Source organism: Pseudophryne corroboree, chromosome 8 (assembly GCF_028390025.1).
Source record: "Pseudophryne corroboree isolate aPseCor3 chromosome 8, aPseCor3.hap2, whole genome shotgun sequence".
NCBI classification, from domain to species: Eukaryota; Metazoa; Chordata; class Amphibia; order Anura; family Myobatrachidae; genus Pseudophryne; species Pseudophryne corroboree.
In genome coordinates this window covers 481,061,318-481,088,118 of record NC_086451.1, presented here as the reverse complement: position 1 = coordinate 481,088,118, position 26,801 = coordinate 481,061,318, and the positions used below count along the sequence as shown (strand labels likewise).

Sequence of the window (26,801 nt, the reverse complement as noted above, 5' to 3'; positions counted from 1 at the left end):
TACATAAACCTAATGTAAATCTTTCCTTTCAAATGCAAGTTTGAAATATATAAAGATGGAAAATATAATTTCTTGTAGCCTTTCCACGTGCCTGTACAAAATGTTACAATTAAAATTGCTAATGAATTCGTATCCATTGCGATTACTCTATGATGAAGCAATGAGAATTTAGTGTACTATTTTTGAAAGCCTTTGAAAATTATTTTGACCTTTTTAATCTGTAGTAATTAGAAGTATTTGATGGTAAAGGTTTCCAATGCTGCAGCTGTGCGCTGGGTAACCGGGACCGATGGCGGGAAAGTTATTACCTCGTCCAAGGAATTGTTTCATGACCGCAAAATAGAATCCTGGTGCAAACACAATAACCTGTAATTAATAGCGGTGAATAGAGTGTTATTATTGCGCTGTTAGTCCCTCATATGACATTTAGAGGTCAGTGGGCCTGTGTTACAGGGCGCAGAGGTACTGTAACACGCTATAATAGGGAGATATTCAGTGGCAGTACAGACATGCGACACACATCACCTGCTTCTGGCCACTGGAGAACTGACATGAAATTAAAAGGAAATATAGATTTGATATGAAGTGTATTATTATTACCAATAGTACACACATTATGGCGATGTAACGTCTGCTGCGGAGCTCATGAATGCACTGACCCCAGAGACACTGCTTCTACTCCTATAAATGACATGCTCTAGATTAATTACAGGGAGGATATGTTCGGTATACTGTATCTATAGCATGAAATGAGCTCAGACAGAAGGTATACTGTATATACAGTATATACTAGCTATCAGCACGTCACAATGATGGAACAATGTTACAGTAATGTCAGCGCTGCCAAAACAGAGCAACACTTAAATTGCTCTGCCGAACACCATCTAGTGGCTGTCAGAGTGCAAAACACTGGAATTCCCCCCATAGAGGTGAGGAGCAACATTAGCCTTTTATCTTTATATATCTATATATATATATATATATATATATATATATTATATATATATATAAACAGCAATGGTGTTCGGCACTCCATTAATCATGAAAACTGCTGCGGGTGCCCTCACAAATGTGAACTGAATCCTCACACTTACATATATAGACCAGGGTGCGGCACTCCGTCAAATAAATCAATGTAGTCGGTTTGATAGTAAATCAACGTTTCAATGTCAATACATTGTCATCAGGATTACAAACAAGACATAAAAACTCCTACCTTAAATAGTAGTCACCAGTGCTCATGTCACGGCTGCTGGCGGCATTTCCGCCCCGGTCAGCCGCTTTCAAATGACGTCATCACGCAATTAGCATGAGTCGTCAGTGTCAACCCGTCACCATAACAGCCAATCAAACAGGAACTGTCAAAAGCAACAACATATCTTATATAACTTACTATAATTACTTGTTGCAACAAGATGGTCATAATGCAATAGCCATATATAGCAATCACCTTTATTTGTGTGTCCCGAGATTCGTAAGAGACCACATCGTACTAGCGGGCTGGGGTTCAGTATTCCATTCCATGCTATAGATAGCCGTAAATCATACCCACACTAGCTGAGATTATGGTCACACGAAGCTGTGACTAATTTGAACAGTTATCAATACCGTCTCCATAATAAGGATCCGAATTTTGAACAGCTATACTATAAACATATATAGGGGAAGTCATACCATAATATCATAATAATCAATCATAACAACCTGCAAAATGCTTCTAAATGATTCAACCAAAGCAAGAAAAGGATAGATGTTCATTCAGACCCTTAGGGTTGATGACATCTAACCGGTGTATCTAGCGTGTCTCACACCTCAGCAATTTTAAACTGCGATCTCCACCCCGTTTTGATTGTGGGATATGATCTATCATCCTATATTTAATGCTTGGCAACCCATGTCCCTTCTCAGCAAAGTGGCGCGCCACAGGCTGTTCACTTGTACCACTTGCAATGGCTAGCCGAATAGGGTGGCGGTGAGCTGCCATCCTCTCTTTGAATTTGCACTGGGTCTTCCCAATATAGGAGAGGCCACAGGGGCAAATTATCTGATATACAACATGGGTACTATTGCAACCCAAATGGTGTCTGATCTGATATATTTGTCCTGAGTGGGGGTGATTGAAGTTATCTCCTTGTATTAAATAATTGCAGGTGGTGCAGCCACATTTAAAACATCCCCACATTTAATTGTTTGTCCAATGACATCTCTACAACAGTAAAGAAGCTTTGGCCAATGATTAAAAGTGATGAGGCATTAAATTTAACCAAAAGTAGCATTATGCCCTGTTATTCTTGGGGGCAAAATTTGAGGGATCTGTTGGTCCGCACTGATATATCTGATGTAGGGCCACCGAGGCACCAACACTTTCTATCTAATAGAAGGTGGGGATGTAGAAATGTGGCTGCACCACCTGCAATTATTTAATTGTTCTCTCTGTATTGTATTGCAGCTGAGAACAATAGATGAAAGGCTTATGCTAATAAACCTTGGTGCACCTAGGTGCAGCAGAGAAGCCAAGATGAATGTTTCTGCTGGATGGAATATGGAAATGTCAGGAATCTGCATTTTGCATCATGTCTCTTACCGGTGCTCTGATGTACTGGCCTCCAGAGGTCACATCCTCAGCCTGGCAGCATGTACCATGATTGCCTGCAATGTGCAGTGACTCTCTCCAGTGTGTACCCCGCTTGCCATACAGAGTGTACCCCAATGTATTCCCACCATCTCGAGAGAATGGGTGCCGCCATTACACCTGCAGTCAGCTGACTTGGTGCTATCCACTCCTGAGCATTGCAGCGCTCACATGACTTGATTCTCCAATCCCTGCTGACCAGGGGGTATATACTCAGAGTTCCTGCTCAGTATCATGGCCTTGAACAACGCATCACATCCTGTGAACAAGCGTCTCCTGGCTCCAGTCTCTTGTCTTCAGAGATTCCCCTGTGTATTAGCTCTGTGGAACTACAGGCATCAGCCATCCAGTTTGGTGCAGTTCCATCTGCATTCATATCCAGTCACCAGCTGTCTCCAGTGACTTCCTAGCTTCAGTGTCTCAGTGGAACTACAGGCTCCAGCCATCCATCTCTGCTACAACTACTTCCACAGTCAGTTTCCTCTTCTACATGCAGTAAGAGACTCTCTCCAGGTGCTGCCTCATCATTCTCACCTGTGTGTTGTTATCTGCATTCAGCACTGTGCTATTCCATCCAGCGTGTATATTACCAGCGTGTATATTACCAGCTGTCTCCTGCTTTAGCCTTGCTTGGCTCTGTGGACTTTGTTCATATATTTTGACTGTGTGAATCTATTGCTGCCGGTTTCCAGACCGATTACCGGAGTTACTTATTGCCTGGATTTACTGCCATCGGTTGCATTACTTACCTATTGCATATTGATTCTGTTACCATCAGCTTCCAAGCCAGCCATCGATGTTCACCATCGGCTTCCAGGCCGATCATCGCAGTTTGCTAATTACACTGGTTGCCAGACCAGCCCATTACCTGTGACTGTTATTATACCATTTGTATTACTTACCTCCAGAGTACTGATTTCAGTTGCCATCGGCTCCCAGGCTGACCATCGTTATTTGCAAGTTGCTAACGGTTTCCAGACTGAATGCCAAAAGTTACTTATTGCCTGTGTTGTTCCATCACATTCTCCCATCGGTTTCCAAGCCGATCCTCTGTGTCATTATTTATCCTCAGGATATAGACTCTGCTTCACATCGGCTCCCAGGCTGACCATCGTTTATTTGCCATCGGCTCCCAGGCCGACCATCATTGATTGCCATCGGCTCCCCGGCCGGTCATTACTGTTCTCTAATTACCGCTGGTTTCCAGATCAGCTCATTCTTCGTGACTGTACTTAACACCAATGTCAGCTTCCACGCTGTGAAACTGAAGTGTATCCTTGGTCATCTACTGGCCAATGTCAAGACTATGTCCATGTGCTTGAACTTGGCTCTAGCCAACACCGTATCCCTATGCAAACGTTCTGACCACTGGAAGGCCAGCAGCCCCCCAGACCATGTGAGGGGCTAGAGAGAGAATCCTTTAAATCCTTCAATCCCACCACTTATTATAGACATCTTCCAAGAAGTGGTACCACCGGCAAATCTCAACATTGTGGGCACAGTCTACTAAATACGGGGCATTCAATTCAATAGAAATAGCCATCTCTTCGAAACTCAGATTTTCCCATTTGAACTTTTTTGTTGTCATTGGATCTGTCTACAGTCGCTGATGGTTTTATTGTGATTAGTCTGTAGCGCAACGCAGAGAAGCTATTAGTGCCCTTTGGAGAACATTGACACAAGGAAGTAGATGGCTAAACAGGATCTGGGAGTGGAATAATATCCTGCTCATACCTTTTATGAAGGTAACCCTGGGTATTAGGAACACGACTACCGGCTCTTATATAATTCACTTTTGCTGGTTAGAGTCGCTGAAAATCAGATGCGACTAACTTGATTAGAATCAGACGTATGTTTGGATATTGTATTATAGTAAACTGTCAGAACCATGGCCGTTTTCGGTCTCTTGGCTTGAGACAGAGGGGTAAATTTACTAAGGCGGGAGTTTTTTTTAGAACTGATGATTTTGCTAATAGCAACCAGTTGTTTATTTATGCAAATAAGACGCACATTTTGAGCTAGAAAGACGATCGATGCGGCTGAGTTGCACGGGAATTGGCGCGCGGAGAGAGGCTATTTGCAGCAACTTGTGCTACAGTGCTCGTCGAGGGTATAACTGTACTATGCTGGCACTGTATATAGAAAGAATATACTGTAGTGGATGTTTCTCCTGTAAAAGACAGACTACTGAATGTGTGGTTGGTAAGTCTCACTGGGGAGGAATGAGAAGACGTTTTATTCATTCGTGTTTTTTATCTTTATGTTCCGTTCTCTATCACATTATTACTGTAGGTTTTTAATATTTTGTTTCGTTTATTTGACAGCATTGCTGAGAGCTGGCTTCAGCCTCTCCGTAGGGACAGAGAAATAATATTTGTATTATTTTTTATTAAATGTAACACATTGACGGGACTGGTATCTGGAATCTGATTGTTACCGCCTTGGGCTCCGGCGCGTCGTAAAAACACATAACAGAATCCAGACATAAACTCTGTCCACATACAGGAGAGAGTCATTAAGAGAGCTCAATTTCCAAAGGCATAGTGAAGGAGCTGATATGGGCCGGGATAAGAGGCTCATAATCCCATAACGGCAACAGATACCGGACTTATAACTACCCAACTTACATTAAACAACTGGAGTAAAACCGCGACTGTACGTGAACCGGCCGGACGCTTTCAGTCTGATGCTCATGAAAGTAAGTAATGAGGTATCGGAATTTCTCTATATGATGAATCCTGTCACCACTGTGCTCTATATCAAGCTGTACACTTACGGCGCATCTTACAGGAACATATACGCCTGCGACAATCCCATAGGACGCAACATCTTTGTGTATCTTCCAGCCATCCCCATTACCTCCTGGACTTTCCCAGGAAGGTCCCTCACATTTCTGCTAGCGTATGTCCAAATCCGTACTGCGGCTCTGTACGTACAAAAGGCCTAATTCAGACTGGATCGTTGCGGAGACGGGCCACGGCAGCTGCGTGATGTCACACGCAGCCACTGCAACCCGGAGGCACGGAGGCGCGGGAGCAACTTGGTGGGTGCAAAAGCATCGCCGCAGTGCAATGCTTCCACACCCGTTGAAGTGGGGGGGGGGGGGTAGGGCATGACATGCGGGGCGGACTAGCCCTGTGCTGGGTGTCCCCCCGCATGTCTGAATAACTGATCGTAGATGTGCTAAATTTAGCACATCTACAATCAGATCTGTATTACCCTCAAAGTCTGGATTTACCAACAAAAAACATCCCTCCATTGCATCAGACTCAGGCCCAAGATACTCAGTCATTGCCCAGAGGGACATAATATACTGCGACAAAGAAAAGATGGAGTAACTAGCTCTTTGTGCAGGCGCTTGTATAAACACATCAGCGAATGGGGCGTTATCCATCATGTAGAGATTTTTGGGCCTATATTTATTAAAAAGCTGCAAAAATGCTGATTTTCTATCGCTGACACCAGTTATCAATGAAATATCGCAGCTGTCACGGCGATATTGGCAATGGAGGTACAAGGCTCGGCCAGTCTTGGGCGCAGGTGCATGCAGGACCCAGTTTGTCGTTACACATATGCGCAGCTGAATTGACGGCTCAATATAAAAAAAAAAAAATATTTCTATTATCTATTTTTTTTCTTAATAAATATTCATCTTTTATCGCCATCGGATCCACGGAAACAATAACCTGGCAGCGTCTACCAGCAGAATAGAAAGCAGAGACTGTAAGTCCGGTGATCTCACGCTGGTCTCCTAAGAATTACACTCTAATTATAATTCCTGCTTTCTAATAAACGGATGGACGGAGGAGCTGATGATATTACAGTGCAGCAATACCGGAAAATAAAACCATGACACTAATACCATATACTGACTATAGCACTGCGGTGTCAGGAGAGAGAAGGGAAAGTAAACGTACTGTAGATGCCGTATACACAGGGATAGGGAGATTTCCATCCGGGGATTTGTTCCTGTGGAGTTCACGAGTCTCCCAAATGTTTATTACAACTTTTGACATAACTTTTCTTAGTTACCATATTTGTCTAACCCTGGTTACGGTTAATAATATATTGACAGAGACAGAGTACTATAGAGTTATATTTCCAGATATTGTAGATAACAGTGGCAAACGCAGGATTTCTAGAGGGGAGTTTCCAAATGCAATCCACAATCTCCTACTCTGCGGAACATTGGAGCAAGTGCGGGAGTCTGGGGGAGCGGTAGAGCCTGGTAACGACTTTGAACATTGGTCTTTTTATACACTAGACACTGTATGGATTACAGTATTAATATTTAACACTATAGATGGTCTATAGTATAGGCTGTATCAAATATACTTAAATAATATAAATAAGATAAGTGGTCAGGAAAAGGTTAAACACCATAATAAATAAATACACAAACATAATAGAACCAGTACTGCACTTTCTAAGCACACATTCTCCCACCTCATGGTAAGGCTCCTGTCTCTTCTTCCTGGTAGCTGCTCTCTGGTCCAGTGCACTTATTGAGGACTCAGATCCACACACAGCAAACTTGGTAGAAGAAGCTGCTATCACTGGGCATGTGCAGCCGCTCTGCTCTGTCCCTTACACTGAATGATGTGGCAGCAGCTCTAGTAATGGGTGTAGTATGGTTTGCCGGCGGCCGGGTTCCCGTTGCCCAGCATACCAGCGCCGGGATCCCAACCACCAGCATGCCGACAGCGGGGTGAGCGCAAATGAGCCCCTTGTGGGCTCGCTGCGCTCGGCATGCTGCGGGCACGGTGGCGCAATACACGAGTCACGCTATTTATTCTCCCTCTAGGGGGGTTCATGGACCCCCAAGAGGTTGAATAGGTGTCGGTATACTAAGCGCCGGGATCCCAACAACCGGTATACTCAATACCTCCCCTAGTAAAAGTATATATTATTACTATTGTTGTCATAATTTGAGCCACTTGCCAAGAGAAGGAGGGTTTCTGTGCAACCGGAAACCCCCCCTGCATTTGCCTATGGATAAAATGTCCTAAATTCATATATTTACACGGAAAATGATATTGTGAGGTAAAACATATTTATTTCATAGATGTACTGATCCGCAGTGTGTGACATTGATATAAACTGTATATATGTCATGTATGTGCACTGAACACCCCATTTATGAGGTAACTATTACCGTCATTATATATATATATAATTTCTGTATTTAAACTACATATATATTTATTAATAGACTGGTGTGGATCATTGGGTTGACAGTAACTTGGTCGACCGCTATTGGCCAACAGTGACTAGGTCGACACCTGAAATATCTTGACGTGGTCATTAGGTCGTCGTGAGTTTTAAAAAAATTGTTGTTGTTTTCTTCGTAAAGTGACCCTGAACCCCAAATAGTGCACCGTATCCCCTCGCATGCTTCGGGCAAGGTGCCACGCCCCTCTATTGCTGCGCTCACCACAGATTACTATTCCCAATCGTAGTCCCCGAGGATCATTCAGTATGAGAAAGTTCAAAAAATGAAGAAAAAAAGTGAAAAACTCATGTTGACCTTATAATGTGACCTTTGCCATATTGACCTAATGACCTTGTTGACCTAATGCATGTCAACCAACAATGGTTGACCTAATGAGTGTTGTCGACCTAAAGACCAGATACCAATGTGGACAGCGATGGCCAGTGAGAGGAGCAGCACGGACGGCTGTAGATTGCCAGGTGGGAGGCGGAGCTTATCCTGAGTCACAGGCGAGACTGTAAGCAGTGGCGCTCCACCCCGGTCACTGTAGGGCTTACCGAGCGGGGGAGTAGCTGGCTGGGAGGACATGGAAGTGACTGAAGCAGTGAAAAGATTGGAGAAGTCAGCCAGTGGAGAAGTTGCCCATGGCAACCAATAAGCATTGAAGTAACATTTATACTTGACATACTATAACATAATACTGATTGGTTGCCATGGGCAACTTCTCCACTGACTCACTTCTCCACTCTTTTCACTGTTTAGTACATCTCCCCCTGACACACCCCCACCAGACAGGCACAATAGCACGGCTCCATATTATACCACCAATGCACTGATCTGAACTAAGGATGAACATCGGAATATTTCCCATTGATGGTTGCCAGCAACGGGAAACATGGCAAGAACCATCGATGGTATACAAATATGCTATATCATACCATCGATGGTTTTTACTAGCCTTTCTGCAGCTTCTCTGTCTTACTCAGGAGGAGTCAGGACAGAGGACTCCGGCGGCGCTGCTCCTCCTCCTCTCCCTGCACCGCTGGCCTCGTAAGAGACCAGTAGCTGCCTGGCCCCGCCCACTTCCTGACAGACATGGCGGTGGCTCATGGGAAATGTAGTCCTACCAGATGCTGGAGAGCCGCGGACGTTTTTTGCTACGCTTAATGTGTCTGCAACCATTTGGGTCTCCACCACCGATGGTGAAACTAGTTAACATCGGACATAGACCATCAATGATTTCTAATCATCAATGGTCCATGGCCAACCCTAATCTGGACAAGGGCTAAGCAGCTCTCCCTATGGAGGAGTTTAGGGGAGTTACTGCCAGGGGTGGAAGCAGAGGAGAGGATGATAGCAGAGCATCGCGCTGTTACCAGACACCTAGCACTGCAGCTACTGTGTAATACTCTGCAGCTACTGCTAATATGGAACATTCTTCGCACGGGAGTTTCTGATTTTCACGGTTGTACATATAATGAGTGTTAATAATTTGGTAAATCTATAGAGATGTAAATTTGAGACGTCTTAATGTAAGTAAATATTGATCCATGGTACTCGCCGTTACACGAGGAGCGCCCGCAGCAGATACTATAAAAAAGTGACAGCTCTGGAGGTGTAATCCAAATTTTGATCTGATTGTTCGTTTGGACGTTATCACTCACGTAACACAAGCCACGCATCGGTAATGACGTCATTATGTCACCCCCTTTTCATCCTCTTAGGGGAGATTTATTAAAATTCTGATTACGTAGTTTTCCTATTTCCCACCTGCAGAATCCCTGTGTTACATCTCATCTTCCTGACATATCGGGGAGTGAGAGAATTAGTGATGAGTCAGGGTGACCTAACACTGTATTACTTGTGCATTTACCTTCTGTGGGTATTACCAATAATTACCTGACCCATATGTAATATGTTATGACACTGTTGTGAATATTACAGATGTTACTGACGAGGAATACTCATTACCCAGCGGGGAGGGGTGGTACAGTCTCCTACTCCCCTACTTGCTTTGTATGAACAACAAATTGCTACGCAGTTAATAAATGTATTTGTCCCTATTACCTGAGTGAGTAACTGTTCCTAGAGGTTCCCAGTTCGGGCGTAACACAACACCCTACTTTGCATGTAGAGAAAAACAATGCTAAAGGAAACGCAGGGTGTGCGGTGAAATATAATTGCAGTGCCATAACTACGCATTTTAGCACTGTGTGCAAGAAACGACATTGGCGCCCCCCCCCCCCCTCCATACAAGATAGGGGCAGTGCGCGCCGTAGGAGCGTGAAAAATATATAGGGGCGTGGCTTCATGGGGAAGGGGCGTGGCCACAAAATAATAGCAATTCATACTACGGTGCACAGTAGTCTCCATTATTCAAATTACGCTGCACAGTAGCACCACTACACCAGGTAGTGCCCCTTTTATACATTACAGCAGACAGCGTCCCCCTTTTTACACATTACAGCAGACAGTCCCCCTTTTTACACATTGCGGCAGCCAGCCCCCCTTTTTACACATTGCGGCAGCCAGGACCCCTTTTTACACATTGCGGCAGCCAGGCCCCCTTTTTACACATTGCAGCAGCCAGGCCCCCTTTTTACACATTGCTGCAGCCAGGACCCCTTTTTACACATTGCAGCAGCCAGTCCCCTTTTTACACATTGCGGAAGCCAGGACCCCTTTTTACACATTGCGGCAGCCAGTCCCCCTTTTTACACATTGCAGCAGCCAGGCCCCCTTTTTACACATTGCGGAAGCCAGTCCCCCTTTTTACACATTGCAGCAGCCAGGCCCCCTTTTTACACATTGCGGCAGCCAGGACCCCTTTTTACACATTGCAGCAGCCAGTCCCCTTTTTACACATTGCGGAAGCCAGGACCCCTTTTTACACATTGCGGCAGCCAGTCCCCCTTTTTACACATTGCGGCAGCCAGGACCCCTTTTTACACATTGCAGCAGCCAGTCCCCTTTTTACACATTGCGGAAGCCAGGACCCCTTTTTACACATTGCGGCAGCCAGGACCCCTTTTTACACATTGCGGCAGCCAGGACCCCTTTTTACACATTGCGGCAGCCAGTCCCCTTTTTACACATTGCGGAAGCCAGGACCCCTTTTTACACATTGCGGCAGCCAGGACCCCTTTTTACACATTGCGGCAGCCAGGACCCCTTTTTACACATTGCGGCAGCCAGGACCCCTTTTTACACATTGCAGCAGCCAGTCCCCTTTTTACACATTGCGGAAGCCAGGACCCCTTTTTACACATTGCGGCAGCCAGTCCCCCTTTTTACACATTGCGGCAGCCAGGACCCCTTTTTACACATTGCAGCAGCCAGTCCCGTTTTTACACATTGCAGCAGCCAGTCCCGTTTTTACACATTGCAGCAGCCAGGCCCCCTTTTTACACATTGCGGCAGCCAGGACCCCTTTTTACACATTGCAGCAGCCAGTCCCCTTTTTACACATTGCAGCAGCCAGTCCCCTTTTTACACATTGCAGCAGCCAGTCCCGTTTTTACACATTGCAGCAGCCAGGCCCCCTTTTTACACATTGCGGCAGCCAGGACCCCTTTTTACACATTGCAGCAGCCAGTCCCCTTTTTACACATTGCGGCAGCCAGGACCCCTTTTTACACATTGCAGCAGCCAGGACCCCTTTTTACACATTGCGGCAGCTAGTCCCCCTTTTTACACATTGCGGCAGCCAGTCCCCCTTTTTACACATTGCGGCAGCCAGGACCCCTTTTTACACATTGCAGCAGCCAGTCCCGTTTTTACACATTGCAGCAGCCAGTCCCGTTTTTACACATTGCAGCAGCCAGTCCCGTTTTTACACATTGCAGCAGCCAGGCCCCCTTTTTACACATTGCGGCAGCCAGGACCCCTTTTTACACGTTGCAGCAGCCAGGACCCCTTTTTACACGTTGCAGCAGCCAGTCCCGTTTTTACACATTGCGGCAGCCAGGCCCCCTTTTTACACATTATGGCAGACGGTGTCCCCCAGAGAGAGAGAGAGAGAGAGAGGGATATACTTACCTTCTCCCCGCTGACAGGCTCCTCGTGCTGGCATCTCCCTCTGTGCAGGCAGGTGAGAAGGAGGAGGAGAACTGGAGCCGCAGCAGCGCTATGTCATTGGTAGTAAGCGCCGCTGCAGCATCCCCCTCTCCTTCCGTATTGGTTGCCTGGCGCTGCTGTGGATGCTGGGATGGAGGAACCGCATTCCAGCATTCACAGCAGCGCCGGGCAGCCAATACAGAAGGAGAGGGGGATGCTGCAGCGGCGCTTACTACCAATGACATAGCGCTGCTGCGCTCCAGTCCCCGTCCCTCCTCCTCCTTGTCAGCTGCCTCCGGCGCTTCTCATTCCTCCAGCGCGGCTGCGGCGTACGGCGCAGACTTCAGAGGTGGCATGTAATGAGTCAATTTGACTCATTACATGCCGCTGGCCGTGCGCCCTCAGGGCAACTGCGCTGTGTGCCAAGCCCACTTGGCACACACGTAGTTACGGCCCTGTATAATTGTCATGTATAATTGCAGAACAGGCTTACCCAAGCGAGCCAATCTAACCAGGACCTATCATAGGCTTGGGTGGAGGCACGTGTCACAAGAGTAACTTATTAGACCTTCCCGGTTTGTAAAGGGGGGTTATATTGTAAGTGTTAATGCGACAGTGACATCATCTCGCTGTGCGACGTTCTCCTCCTAGTCAGGTATGTAGTTGAGTGATTGACCATACCATGGACCTAATGCAGAATTGATCGCAGCAGCAAATTTGTTAGCAGTTGGGCAAAACCTTGTGCACTGCAGGTGGGGCAGATGTAACATGTGCAGAGAGAGTTAGATTTGGGTGGGGTGTGTTCAAACTGAAATCTAAATTGCAGTGTAAAAATAAAGCAGCCAGTATTTACCCTGCACAGAAACAAAATAACCCACTCAAATCTAACTCTGCCCCCCCTGCAGTGCACATGGGCCCTCATTCCGAGTTGTTCGCTCGCAAGGCGATTTTAACAGCATTGCACACGCTAAGCCGCCGCCTACTGGGAGTGAATCTTAGCTTCTTAAAATTGCGAACGAAAGATTCGCAACATTGCGATAAGACATCTCGGTGCAGTTTCTGAGTAGCTCGAGACTTACTCTGCCAGTGCGATCAGTTCAGTGCTTGTCGTTCCTGGTTTGACGTCACAAACACACCCAGCGTTCGCCCAGACACTCCTCCGTTTCTCCAGCCACTCCCGCGTTTTTCCCAGAAACGGTAGCGTTTTTTCACACACACCCATAAAACGGCCTGTTTTCCACCCAGAAACACCCACTTCCTGTCAATCTCACTCCGATCGCCTGAGCGATGAAAAAGCCGTGAGTAAAAATCCAAACTTCTTAGCAAATTTACTTGGCGCAGTCGTAGTGGGAAATCGCTGCGATGCGAAGAAATTTTCCGAGCGAACAACTCGGAATGACCCCCATGGTTTTGCCCAACTGCTAACAAATTTGCTGCTGGGATCAGGTCTGAATTACCCCCATTGTGTTCATGAGACTCCTGCAAAGAGTAGAAAGGGTTTGAGCCAAAACTTCAAATTTATCCTTTATCCACCTGTATGTGCAACTACATCCGCCCACAGCGCAGCCTCCACACCTGTATGTGCTACTACATCAGCCCACAGCGCAGCCTCCACACCTGTATGTGCTACTACATCCGCCCACAGCGCAGCCTCCACACCTGTATGTGCTACTACATCAGCCCACAGCGCAGCCTCCACACCTGTATGTGCTACTACATCCGCCCACAGCGCATCTTCCACACCTGTATGTGCTACTACATCCGCCCACAGCGCAGCCTCCACACCTGTATGTGCTACTACATCCGCCCACAGAGCAGCCTCCACACCTGTATGTGCTACTACATCCGCCCACAGCGCAGCCTCCACACCTGTATGTGCTACTACATCAGCCCACAGCGCAGCCTCCACACCTGTATGTGCTACTACATCAGCCCACAGCGCAGCCTCCACACCTGTATGTGCTACTACATCCGCCCACAGCGCAGCCTCCACACCTGTATGTGCAACTACATCCGCCCACAGCGCAGCCTCCACACCTGTATGTGCTACTACATCCGCCCACAGCGCAGCCTCCACACCTGTATGTGCAACTACATCCGCCCACAGCGCAGCCCCCACACCTGTATGTGCTACTACATCCGCCCACAGCGCAGCCTCCACACCTGTATGTGCTACTACATCAGCCCACAGCGCAGCCTCCACACCTGTATGTGCTACTACATCAGCCCACAGCGCAGCCTCCACACCTGTATGTGCTACTACATCCGCCCACAGCGCAGCCTCCACACGTGTATGTGCTACTACATCCGCCCACAGAGCAGCCTCCACACCTGTATGTGCTACTACATCCGCCCACAGTGCAGCCTCCACACCTGTATGTGCTACTACATCCGCCCACATAGCAGCCTCCACACCTGTATGTGCTACTACATCCGCCCACAGCGCAGCCTCCACACCTGTATGTGCTACTACATCCGCTCACAGCGCAGCCTCCACGCCTGTATGTGCTACTACATCCGCCCACAGCGCAGCCTCTACACCTGTATGTGCTACTACATCCGCCCACAGCGCAGCCTCCACACCTGTATGTGCTACTACATCCGCCCACAGCGCAGCCTCTACACCTGTATGTGCTACTACATCCGCCCACAGCGCAGCCTCCACACCTGTATGTGTTACTACATTCGCCCACAGAGCAGCCTCCACACCTGTATGTGCTACTACATCCGCCCACAGCGCAGCCTCCACACCTGTATGTGTTACTACATCCGCCCACATAGCAGCCTCTACACCTGTATGTGCTACTACATCCGCCCACAGCGCAGCCTCCACACCTGTATGTGAAACTACATCCGCCCACAGCGCAACCTCCACACCTGTACGTGCTACTACATCCGCTCACATAGCAGCCTCCACACCTGTACGTGCAACTACATCTGCCCACGGCGCAGCCTCCACACCTGTATGTGCTACTACATCCGCTCACAGAGCAGCCTCCACACGTGTATGTGCTACTACATCCGCCCACAGCGCAGCCTCCACACCTGCATGTGCTACTACATCCGCTCACAGAGCAGCCTCCACACCTGTATGTGCAACTACATCCGCCCACAGCGCAGCCTCCACACCTGTATGTTCTACTACATCCGCTCACAGCGCAGCCTCCACACCCGTATGTGCTACTACATCCGCCCACAGCGCAGCCTCCACACCTGTATGTGCTACTACATCCGCTCACAGCGCAGCCTCCACACGTGTATGTGCTACTACATCCACTCATAGCGCAGCCTCCACACCTGCATGTGCTACTACATCCGCTCACAGAGCAGCCTCCACACCTGTATGTGCTACTACATCTGCCCACAGCGCAGCCTCCACACCTGTATGTTCTACTACATCCGCTCACAGCGCAGCCTCCACACCCGTATGTGCTACTACATCCGCCCACAGCGCAGCCTCCACACCTGTATGTGCTACTACATCCGCTCACAGCGCAGCCTCCACACGTGTATGTGCTACTACATCCGCCCACCGCATCCTCCACACCTGTATGTGCTACTACATCAGCCCACAGCGCAACCTCCACACCTGTATGTGTTACTACATCCGCCCACATAGCAGCCTCCACACCTGTATGTGCTACTACATCCGCCCACAGCGCAGCCTCCACACCTGTATGTGCTACTACATCAGCCCACAGCGCAGCCTCCACACCTGTATGTGCTACTACATCAGCCCACAGCGCAGCCTCCACACCTGTATGTGCTACTACATCCGCCCACAGCGCAGCCTCCACACCTGTATGTGCAACTACATCCGCCCACAGCGCAGCCTCCACACCTGTATGTGCTACTACATCCGCCCACAGCGCAGCCTCCACACCTGTATGTGCAACTACATCCGCCCACAGCGCAGCCTCTACACCTGTATGTGCTACTACATCCGCCCACAGAGCAGCCTCCACACGTGTATGTGCAACTACATCCGCCCACAGCGCAGCCCCCACACCTGTATGTGCTACTACATCCGCCCACAGCGCAGCCTCCACACCTGTATGTGCTACTACATCAGCCCACAGCGCAGCCTCCACACCTGTATGTGCTACTACATCAGCCCACAGCGCAGCCTCCACACCTGTATGTGCTACTACATCCGCCCACAGCGCAGCCTCCACACGTGTATGTGCTACTACATCCGCCCACAGAGCAGCCTCCACACCTGTATGTGCTACTACATCCGCCCACAGTGCAGCCTCCACACCTGTATGTGCTACTACATCAGCCCACATAGCAGCCTCCACACCTGTACGTGCTACTACATCCGCTCACAGCGCAGCCTCCACACCTGTATGTGCTACTACATCCGCTCACAGCGCAGCCTCCACACGTGTATGTGCTATTACATCCGCCCACAGCGCAGCCTCCACACCTGCATGTGCTACTACATCCGCCCACAGCGCAGCCTCCACACCTGTATGTGCTACTACATCCGCTCACAGCGCAGCCTCCACACCTGTATGTGCTACTACATCTGCCCACAGCGCAGCCTCCACACCTGTATGTTCTACTACATCCGCTCACAGCGCAGCCTCCACACCTGTATGTGCTACTACATCCGCTCACAGCGCAGCCTCCACACCTGTATGTGCTACTACATCCGCCCACAGCGCAGCCTCCACACCTGTATGTGCTACTACATCTGCCCACAGCGCAGCCTCCACACCTGTATGTTCTACTACATCCACTCACAGCGCAGCCTCCACACCTGTATGTGCTACTACATCCGCCCACAGCGCAGCCTCCACACCTGTATGTGCTACTACATCCGCTCACAGCGCAGCCTCCACACCTGTATGTGCTACTGCATCCGCCCACATAGCAGCCTCCACACCTGTATGTTCTACTACATCCGCTCACAGCGCAGCCTCCACACCTGTATGTGCTACTACATCCGCTCACAGCGCAGCCTCCACACCTGTATGTGCTACTACATCCGCTCACAGCGCAGCCTCCACACGTGTATGTGCTACTACATCCACTCATAGCGCAGCCTCCACACCTGTATGTGCTACTACATCAGCCCACAGCGCAACCTCCACACCTGTATGTGTTACTACATCCGCCCACATAGCAGCCTCCACACCTGTACGTGCTACTACATCCGCTCACATAGCAGCCTCCACACCTGTACGTGCTACTAAATCCGCCCACGGCGCAGCCTCCACACCTGTATGTGCTACTACATCCACTCACAGCGCAGCCTCCACACGTGTATGTGCTATTACATCCGCCCACAGCGCAGCCTCCACACCTGTATGTGCTACTACATCCGCTCACAGCGCAGCCTCCACACGTGTATGTGCTACTACATCTGCCCACAGCGCAGCCTCCACACCTGTATGTTCTACTACATCCGCTCACAGCGCAGCCTCCACACCTGTATGTGCTACTACATCCGCTCACAGCGCAGCCTCCACACCTGTATGTGCTACTACATCTGCCCACAGCGCAGCCTCCACACCTGTATGCGCTACTACATCCGCTCACAGCGCAGCCTCCACACCTGTATGTGCTACTACATCAGCCCACAGCGCAGCCTCCACACCTGTATGTGCTACTACATCCGCCCACAGAGCAGCCTCCACACCTGTATGTGCTACTACATCCGCCCACAGCGCAGCCTCCACACCTGTATGTGCAACTACATCCGCCCACAGCGCAGCCTCCACACCTGTATGTGCAACTACATCCGCCCACAGAGCAGCCTCCACACCTGTATGTGCAACTACATCCGCTCACAGCGCAGCCTCCACACCTGTATGTGCTACTACATCCGCCCACAGCGCAGCCTCCACACCTGTATGTGCAACTACATCCGCCCACAGAGCAGCCTCCACACCTGTATGTGCAACTACATCCGCCCACAGCGCAGCCTCCACACCTGTATGTGCTACTACATCCGCCCACAGCGCAACCTCCACACCTGTATGTGCTACTGCATCCGCCCACAGCGCAGCCTCCACACCTGTATGTGCTACTACATACGCCCACAGCGCAGCCTCCACACCTGTATGTGCTACTACATCCGCTCACAGCGCAGCCTCCACACCTGTATGTGCTACTACATCCGCCCACAGCGCAGCCTCCACACCTGTATGTGCTACTACATCCGCTCACAGCGCAGCCTCCACACCTGTATGTGCTACTACATCCGCCCACAGCGCAGCCTCTACACCTGTATGTGCAACTACATCCGCCCACAGCGCAGCCTCTACACCTGTATGTGCTACTACATCCGCCCACAGCGCAGCCTCTACACCTGTATGTGCAACTACATCCGCCCACAGCGCAGCCTCCACACCTGTATGTGCTACTACATCCGCCCACAGCGCAGCCTCCATACCTGTATGTGCTACTACATCCGCCTACAGCTCAGCCTCCACCCCTGTATGTGCTACTACATCCGCTCACAGCGCAGCCTCCACACCTGTATGTGCTACTACATCCGCTCACAGCGCAGCCTCCACACCTGTATGTGCTACTACATCCGCCCACAGCGCAGCCTCCACACCTGTATGTGCTACTACATCCGCTCACAGCGCAGCCTCCACACCTGTATGTGCTACTACATCCGCCCACAGCGCAGCCTCCACACCTGTATGTGCTACTACATCCGCTCACAGCGCAGCCTCCACACGTGTATGTGCTACTACATCCACTCACAGCGCAGCCTCCACACCTGTATGTGCTACTACATCAGCCCACAGCGCAGCCTCCACACCTGTATGTGCTACTACATCCGCCCACAGCGCAGCCTCCACACCTGTATGTGCTACTACATCCGCTCACAGCGCAGCCTCCACACCTGTATGTGCTACTACATCCACTCACAGCGCAGCCTCCACACCTGTATGCGCTACTACATCCGCCCACAGCGCAGCCTCCACACCTGTATGCGCTACTACATCCGTCCACAGCGCAGCCTCCACACCTGTATGTGAAACTACATCCGCCCACAGCGCAGCCTCCACACCTGTATGTGCTACTACATCCGCTCACAGCGCAGCCTCCACACCTGTATGTGTTACTACATCCGCCCACAGCGCAACCTCCACACCTATATGTGTTACTACATCCGCCCACATAGCAGCCTCCACACCTGTACGTGCTACTACATCCGCTCACATAGCAGCCTCCACACCTGTACGTGCAACTACATCCGCCCACGGCGCAGCCTCCACACCTGTATGTGCTACTACATCCGCTCACAGCGCAGCCTCCACACGTGTATGTGCTACTACATCCGCCCACAGCGCAGCCTCCACACCTGCATGTGCTACTACATCCGCTCACAGCGCAGCCTCCACACCTGTATGTGCTACTACATCTGCCCACAGCGCAGCCTCCACACCTGTATGTGCTACTACATCTGCTCACAGCGCAGCCTCCACACGTGTATGTGCTACTACATCCACTCACAGCGCAGCCTCCACACCTGTATGTGCTACTACATCCGCTCACAGCGCAGCCTCCACACCTGTATGTGCTACTACATACGCCCACAGCGCAGCCTCCACACCTGTATGTGCTACTACATCCGCTCACAGCGCAGCCCCACTCCTGTATGTGCTACTACATCCGCCCACAGCGCAGCCTCCACACATGTATGTGCTACTACATCCGCTCACAGCGCAGCCTCCACACCTGTATGTGCTACTACATCCGCCTACAGCGCAGCCTCCACACCTGTATGTTCTACTACATCCGCCCACAGCGCAGCCTCCACACCTGTATGTGCTACTGCATCCGCTCACAGCGCAGCCTCCACACCTGTATGTGCTACTACATCCGCTCACAGCGCAGCCTCCACACCTGTATGTGCTACTACATCCGCCTACAGCGCAGCCTCCACACCTGTATGTTCTACTACATCCGCCCACAGCGCAGCCTCCACACCTGTATGTGCTACTGCATCCGCTCACAGCGCAGCCTCCACACCTGTATGTGCTACTACAGCCGCTCACAGCGCAGCCTCCACACCTGTATGTGCTACTACATCTGCCCACAGTGCAGCCTCCACACCTGTATGTGCTACTACATCCGCTCACAGCGCAGCCTCCACACGTGTATGTGCTACTACATCCGCTCACAGCGCAGCCTCCACACCTGTATGTGCTACTACATCCGCCCACAGCGCAGCCTCCACACCTGTATGTGCTACTACATCCGCCCACAGCGCAGCCTCCACACCTGTATGTGCTACTACATCCGCCTACAGCGCAGCCTCCACACCTGTATGTTCTACTACATCCGCCCACAGCGCAGCCTCCACACCTGTATGTGCTACTGCATCCGCTCACAGCGCAGCCTCCACACCTGTATGTGCTACTACATCCGCTCACAGCGCAGCCTCCACACCTGTATGTGCTACTACATCTGCCCACAGTGCAGCCTCCACACCTGTATGTGCTACTACATCCGCTCACAGCGCAGCCTCCACACGTGTATGTGCTACTACATCCGCTCACAGCGCAGCCTCCACACCTGTATGTGCTACTACATCCGCCCACAGCGCAGCCTCCACACCTGTATGTGCTACTACATCCGCTCACAGCGCAGCCTCCACACCTGTATGTGCTACTACATCCGCCCACAGCGCAGCCTCCACACCTGTATGTGCAACTACATCCGCCCACAGAGCAGCCTCCACACCTGTATGTGCTACTACATCCGCCCACAGCGCAACCTCCACACCTGTATGTGCTACTGCATCCGCCCACAGCGCAGCCTCCACACCTGTATGTGCAACTACATCCGCCCACAGCGCAGCCTCCACACCTGTATGTGCTACTACATCCGCCCACAGCACAGCCTCCACACCTGTATGTGCTACTACATCCGCTCACATAGCAGCCTCCACACCTGTATGTGCTACTACATCCACTCACAGCGCAGCCTCCACACCTGTATGTGCAACTACATCCGCCCACAGCACAGCCTCCACACCTGTATGTGCTACTACATCTACTCACAGCGCAGCCTCCACACCTGTATGTGCAACTACATCCGCCCACAGCGCAGCCTCCACACCTGTATGTGCAACTACATCCGCCCACAGAGCAGCCTCCACACCTGTATGTGCAACTACATCCGCCCACAGCGTAGCCTCCACACCTGTATGTGCTACTACATCCGCCCACAGCGCAACCTCCACACCTGTATGTGCTACTGCATCCGCCCACAGCGCAGCCTCCACACCTGTATGTGCAACTACATCCGCCCACAGCGCAGCCTCCACACCTGTATGTGCTACTACATCCGCTCACAGCTCAGCCTCCACACCTGTATGTGCTACTACATCCGCCCACAGCGCAGCCTCCACACCTGTATGTGCTACTACATCCGCCCACAGCGCAGCCTCCACACCTGTATGTGCAACTACATCCGCCCACAGCGCAGCCTCCACACCTGTATGTGCTACTACATCCGCTCACAGCTCAGCCTCCACACCTGTATGTGCTACTACATCCGCCCACAGTATAGCCTCCACACCTGTACGTGCAACTACATCCGCCCACAGCGCAGCCTCCACACCTGTATGTGCTACTGCATCCGCCCACAGCGCAGCCTCCACACCTGTATGTGCAACTACATCCGCCCACAGCGCAGCCTCCACACCTGTATGTGCTACTACATCCGCTCACAGCTCAGCCTCCACACCTGTATGTGCTACTACATCCGCCCACAGCGCAGCCTCCACACCTGTATGTGCTACTACATCCGCCCACAGCGCAGCCTCCACACCTGTATGTGCAACTACATCCGCCCACAGCGCAGCCTCCACACCTGTATGTGCTACTACATCCGCTCACAGCTCAGCCTCCACACCTGTATGTGCTACTACATCCGCCCACAGTATAGCCTCCACACCTGTACGTGCAACTACATCTGCCCACAGCGCAGCCTCCACACCTGTATGCGCTACTGCATCCGCCCACAGCGCAGCCTCCACACCTGTATGTGCAACTACATCCGCCCACAGCGCTGCCTCCACACCTATATGTGCTACTACATCCGCCCACAGCGCAGCCTCCACACCTGTATGTGCTACTACATCCGCCCACAGCGCAGCCTCCACACCTGTATGTGAAACTACATCCGCCCACAGCGCAGCCTCCACACCTATATGTGCTACTACATCCGCCCACAGCGCAGCCTCCACACCTGTATGTGCTACTACATCCGCCCACAGCGCTGCCTCCACACCTGTATGAGCTACTACATCCGCTCACAGCGCAGCCTCTACACCTGTATGTGCTACTACATCCGCCCACAGCGCAGCCTCCATACCACAGGTTTGACGTACACATGACCTTAAAAACCCCCCACCAAAAATGATAATTACAAATATGCCCTCCCATTCTCTGCTGTATGTGCATCCGTCCCCTCGCAGCCCCAGTGCATATTACAGTGGTATATTGAGGACTCTGCTTGTCTCTTACTTTGCACAACTTGCTTTGCATGAAATGTGAATGGCTTCGGCCCTTGGCTGGCAGCCAGTAAAATACTATAAAATACTATGAAATCAGAGGCCGTTTCCAGCGTTCTGCACAAATGAGGCAGAGACATCTCCGATAATCACTCAGGTGGACAGTATGAAATCACGCAGCATAATTCTCTTACTCTCATCTCACTTGTTCCCCGTCCTGTGTACTGGCGGCGCCTGTTCTCCTTGTCAGGCTGCCCCTAATACAGGGAGGACGTGCTGTCCCCAAACACTAAGGAAGGTTGGTAAATCGCATACAGACAACAGCACATTTTTCACACCAGATAAGATACAGTACTGCAATAAACTGGGATGACCGGATGTAATCAGAGCCATTACTTTTGTTTTATGGTTGAACTAATTTGGTTTCCTAATAATTCACGGCTGATGGCGCTATTATTTCGTCTTTGGTCGGTGCACTAGCACAGCAATCAGGTCACTGATGCGGTATCGGTACAGCGGACCAATCTTGTGATACACATTTTTTCTTGTTGTATTGAAACAGTAATCCAGAGATGTACCCCTGATGAAGTCTCAGTAGGAGACGAAATGCATCGGGTTGTTTATTGAAAGACACATCAATGTGATCACTACTTTTCATTAAGGTGGGAACACACTATCTGATGTGTAAATGCGGGCAGTGAATGACTATAGCATTGAACGATATAGGGTGTACACACTGAACGTTATCACTCATCGTTAACAATCATTGACGTGTTGAGCTGCATGTCAGCTCAATACTGGTGAACGCTGAATGACGTGCGGGAGTGCGCATCGTTCATCGGTCACCAATATCACCCCCATACACACTGGACAATTTCAGGCTAAAAATAAACAATAACGACATAAATGTCGTTTTCGTTTATTTTTTAGCCAGAAATCGCATAGTGTGTACCCCCCTTTACAAGTAGCTTGGGAATTTGTATCAATCTTAAGTGGAAAATAATAATATTGTTCAATTTTACATTTTTCTGTGTGTGGAAATTGCTTTTAATAAAATACATTTTCAGGCACAAGTTGTGTACATTTGGTATTTACAACTCTGAATATGTAACATCTGTTTTATTTAGACAAGCTCATGTATTATATGGGATTATTATATCAAAATCAAAGGGTGCCCCCTGCAGTGTCGGACTGGGGCATGAATGGAGCACCGGGGAATGGAAGTGGTTGGGGCCCATACATACATACATACGTGGGTAAACATTAGTGCATGGTCTGGGCCCCTTGATAAATAATATATCTATAGTAAATACTGCTAGTGCATGCATGATAATAAATCTACCAAATAAATAACAGCAATGCACTGTAGAAAATACACCTTAGTTCTGTGCAGTATAATGTAACATATGCAGAATGTACAATTCAAGTGTACAATCTGGAGGATTTCAGTGGTGGAAGTCGGCCCCTAGGCAGCGGGGCCCACCGGGGGTTTCCCCTGCACCCATATGGGCCAATCCGACCCTGGCCCCCTCCATTTTATTAGGTTCTGGAAAGTTGGGATTTCACTAATAGGAAACCCATTGAGAGATGTTGTCCATAAACTCTGAATATAGAAGCGCAGGAACCAGTTTCAATGCAAAAATTACTTGAATTTATTTGCTGCAAGAAGAAGCAATGTTTGTGGTCTGATCCTAAGCAGGACGTTGCTGTGTCTTGCATCAAATAAACTCATGTTCTTTGACCAGTACCATGATAATTTAGAATATACTGTATAAGGCTGAGTAAGTCAGTTTGCGTGGTGTATACTGTGTTGCTTCTTTCTCTGCATGCTCGGAAAGACAATGCACACATATGTACTATAGTAGACCTGCTTGGATCTTCTGATTGCTTACAACTGGAGAGCTGGAACGAGGGTGGGAGGGGCATTCTTACGTAGGTTCCTGCAAACGCAGTCCAGCACCTGCTACAGGACAGTGGAAACATACACGCTGATGGAGAGGACTTTGCATAAACCAGGTGCATATAGGAGGTCATTCCGAGTCGTTCGCTCGGAAAATTTCTTCGCATCGCAGCGTTTTTCCGCTTAGTGCGCATGCGCAATGTCCGCACTGCGACTGCGCCAAGTAAATTTGCTATGAAGTTTGGATTTTTACTCACGGCTTTTTCTTCGCTCAGGCGATCGTAGTGTGATTGACAGGAAATGGGTGTTACTGGGCGGAAACAGGCCGTTTTATGGGCGTGTGGGAAAAAAACGCTACCGTTTCCGGAAAAAACGCGGGAGTGGCTGGAGAAACGGAGGAGTGTCTGGGCGAACGCTGGGTGTGTTTGTGACGTCAAACCAGGAACGACAAGCACTGAACTGATCGCAGATGCCGAGTAAGTCTGGAGCTACTCTGAAACTGCTACGAGATGTGTAATCGCAATATTGCGAATCTTTCGTTCGCAATTTTAAGAAGCTAAGATTCACTCCCAGTAGGCGGCGGCTTAGCGTGTGCAATACTGCTAAAATCGCCTTGCGAGCGAACAACTCGGAATGAGGGCCATAGGTGGAAATACAACGTGTTCTGTTATTATATAATTAATAGACCTGATTATGGGTTGAAGAATCAGTAATATTTTCTTTCATTTTCATGATGCTGGCAGGTGCTGGTAGCGACATACAGGGACAATTACATTGATGCATAAACCATTAAATGTAGAAAGGTTCCAGTGGACAGTGCAATAACTGAAAGGGGCAAATGTCATTTATTTTTCTTTGATATTGGGTCCCGTCTGCCTTAGAACCGCAGGTATGTGGCCCCTCTTTATCCCCCCCCCCCCCCCCCCCCCCCACATTCTCAAGCTCTTGCTTAGGATATAACATTTGAGATCAGGAGAGTGGCCCATACCCTCCCATTACGTATCACGTGTTATTGTTACTATAAGTGTATGTTACTGACCTTCTCAAATGTCTCTTTTTCAGGGTATGTACATCAAATCCACATATGACGGTCTGCATGTCATCACTGGAACGACGGAGAACGTGAGTATAGGGAAACCTTTATATATGCTTTGTATCCTACTGTATATACCGGAGATACGAGAGGCTCCAGCAGTCTTTGTCCTATTGGTCTCTGCAAATATACCCAGATAGGCGTGCGCCCATTGCGCATTCATAGTACAAGCGACAGCAGTCTCTGCAGTAGCCAATCATTTACTGATATTTCATAGTGACAAAGCGCAGATTATATGTTTTGCTCCCTCTCAGTACCAGAAATATAGGGAATTGCGTGGTGCTGAATCTACCACGCAGGGAACCTAGGACCCTGCCTACGGCCGCACGTCAGGGGAATATTTACCTTATGAGCTACTTATTTTCTCTTTCATTTTCTGTTTGTTTCTGTAGTTATAGCAATCACCTACTGTAATCTCCTCGCTCAAATAATGGGGGAGGGGAGCTGACCGCCCAGGGTAGAGAATGACTCATTTAGGGGATCATTCCGAGTTGATCGCTAGCTGAAAATGTTCACTGCGCTGCGATTAAGTAAAAAACCATCACTTCTGTGCATGCGTATGCAGGCGTGGCTGGACGAACGCAGGGCGTGTTTGTGACGTCAAACCCGGAACTGAATGGTCTAAACAGATCGCAAGCGCTGAGTAGGTCTGAAGCTACTCTAAAACTGCACACATTTTTTTTGTAGCCGCTCTGCGATCCTTTCGTTCGCACTTCTGCTAAGCTAAATTACACTCCCAGTGGGAGGCGGCTTAGCGTTTGCACGACTGCTAAAAACTGCTAGCGAGCGATCAACTCGGAATGACCCCCTTAGCTCCTGATTCAGCGTCTGACACATTTTGTGCGCTTTATATTTCTGTCCTGAAAGATATTCTACGGGCAAATGCATTGGGCCGGATGTAATGACATCCTAGTTGACCGGAGGTGCGGGTTCCCAGCCGAACTCTTTTAAAGCGCCTTGCACCACCGGCCAACTCAGACATCATTAGATCCAACCCATTGTTTCTTACCAGCCTGTTTGTGAACTGGAGTTTTCAGCTGACAAGTGAATGTGAAAATATTGGCGGATGCCTACAATTTGATAGGCGCGTAGCGTATGTGAACAAGGAGGTGATCCCACACGTTGATTCCAAACCAGAGAAGGTTTTACTTAAGATAACAGGATACCAGTGATAAACAGCAGTCATTATGATAAGGTATCAATCTCTCCTGGCCTAAGTACTGTACAGCCATGCAGAACTGTGATGCTCCAATAACACAGTGACAGGCTTGGGTATATGGAGACCTGTTTATAGAGCCAAGTAAACAACACACCTGCAATCTAATAAGCCTGGCCTTTGAGTCTGATGACTCAGGCATGTGAAGTTATTGTGACTGATGACTCATGCGCAATAACACAGACGGACGGATTGGCTGGAAC

General features: G+C 49.6%; 1 protein-coding gene across 1 annotated transcript in view; it reads left to right on the top strand.

Moving 5' to 3' along the window:
• Positions 1 to 26,801, top strand: part of LOC134949658 (connector enhancer of kinase suppressor of ras 2-like) — a 766,590-nt gene that overhangs the window by 448,670 nt on the left and 291,119 nt on the right. The window contains exon 7 of the mRNA XM_063938397.1: positions 25,352 to 25,411. Within this exon, the coding sequence (XP_063794467.1) occupies positions 25,352 to 25,411 (60 nt within the window). The remainder of the gene's footprint in view (positions 1 to 25,351; positions 25,412 to 26,801) is intronic.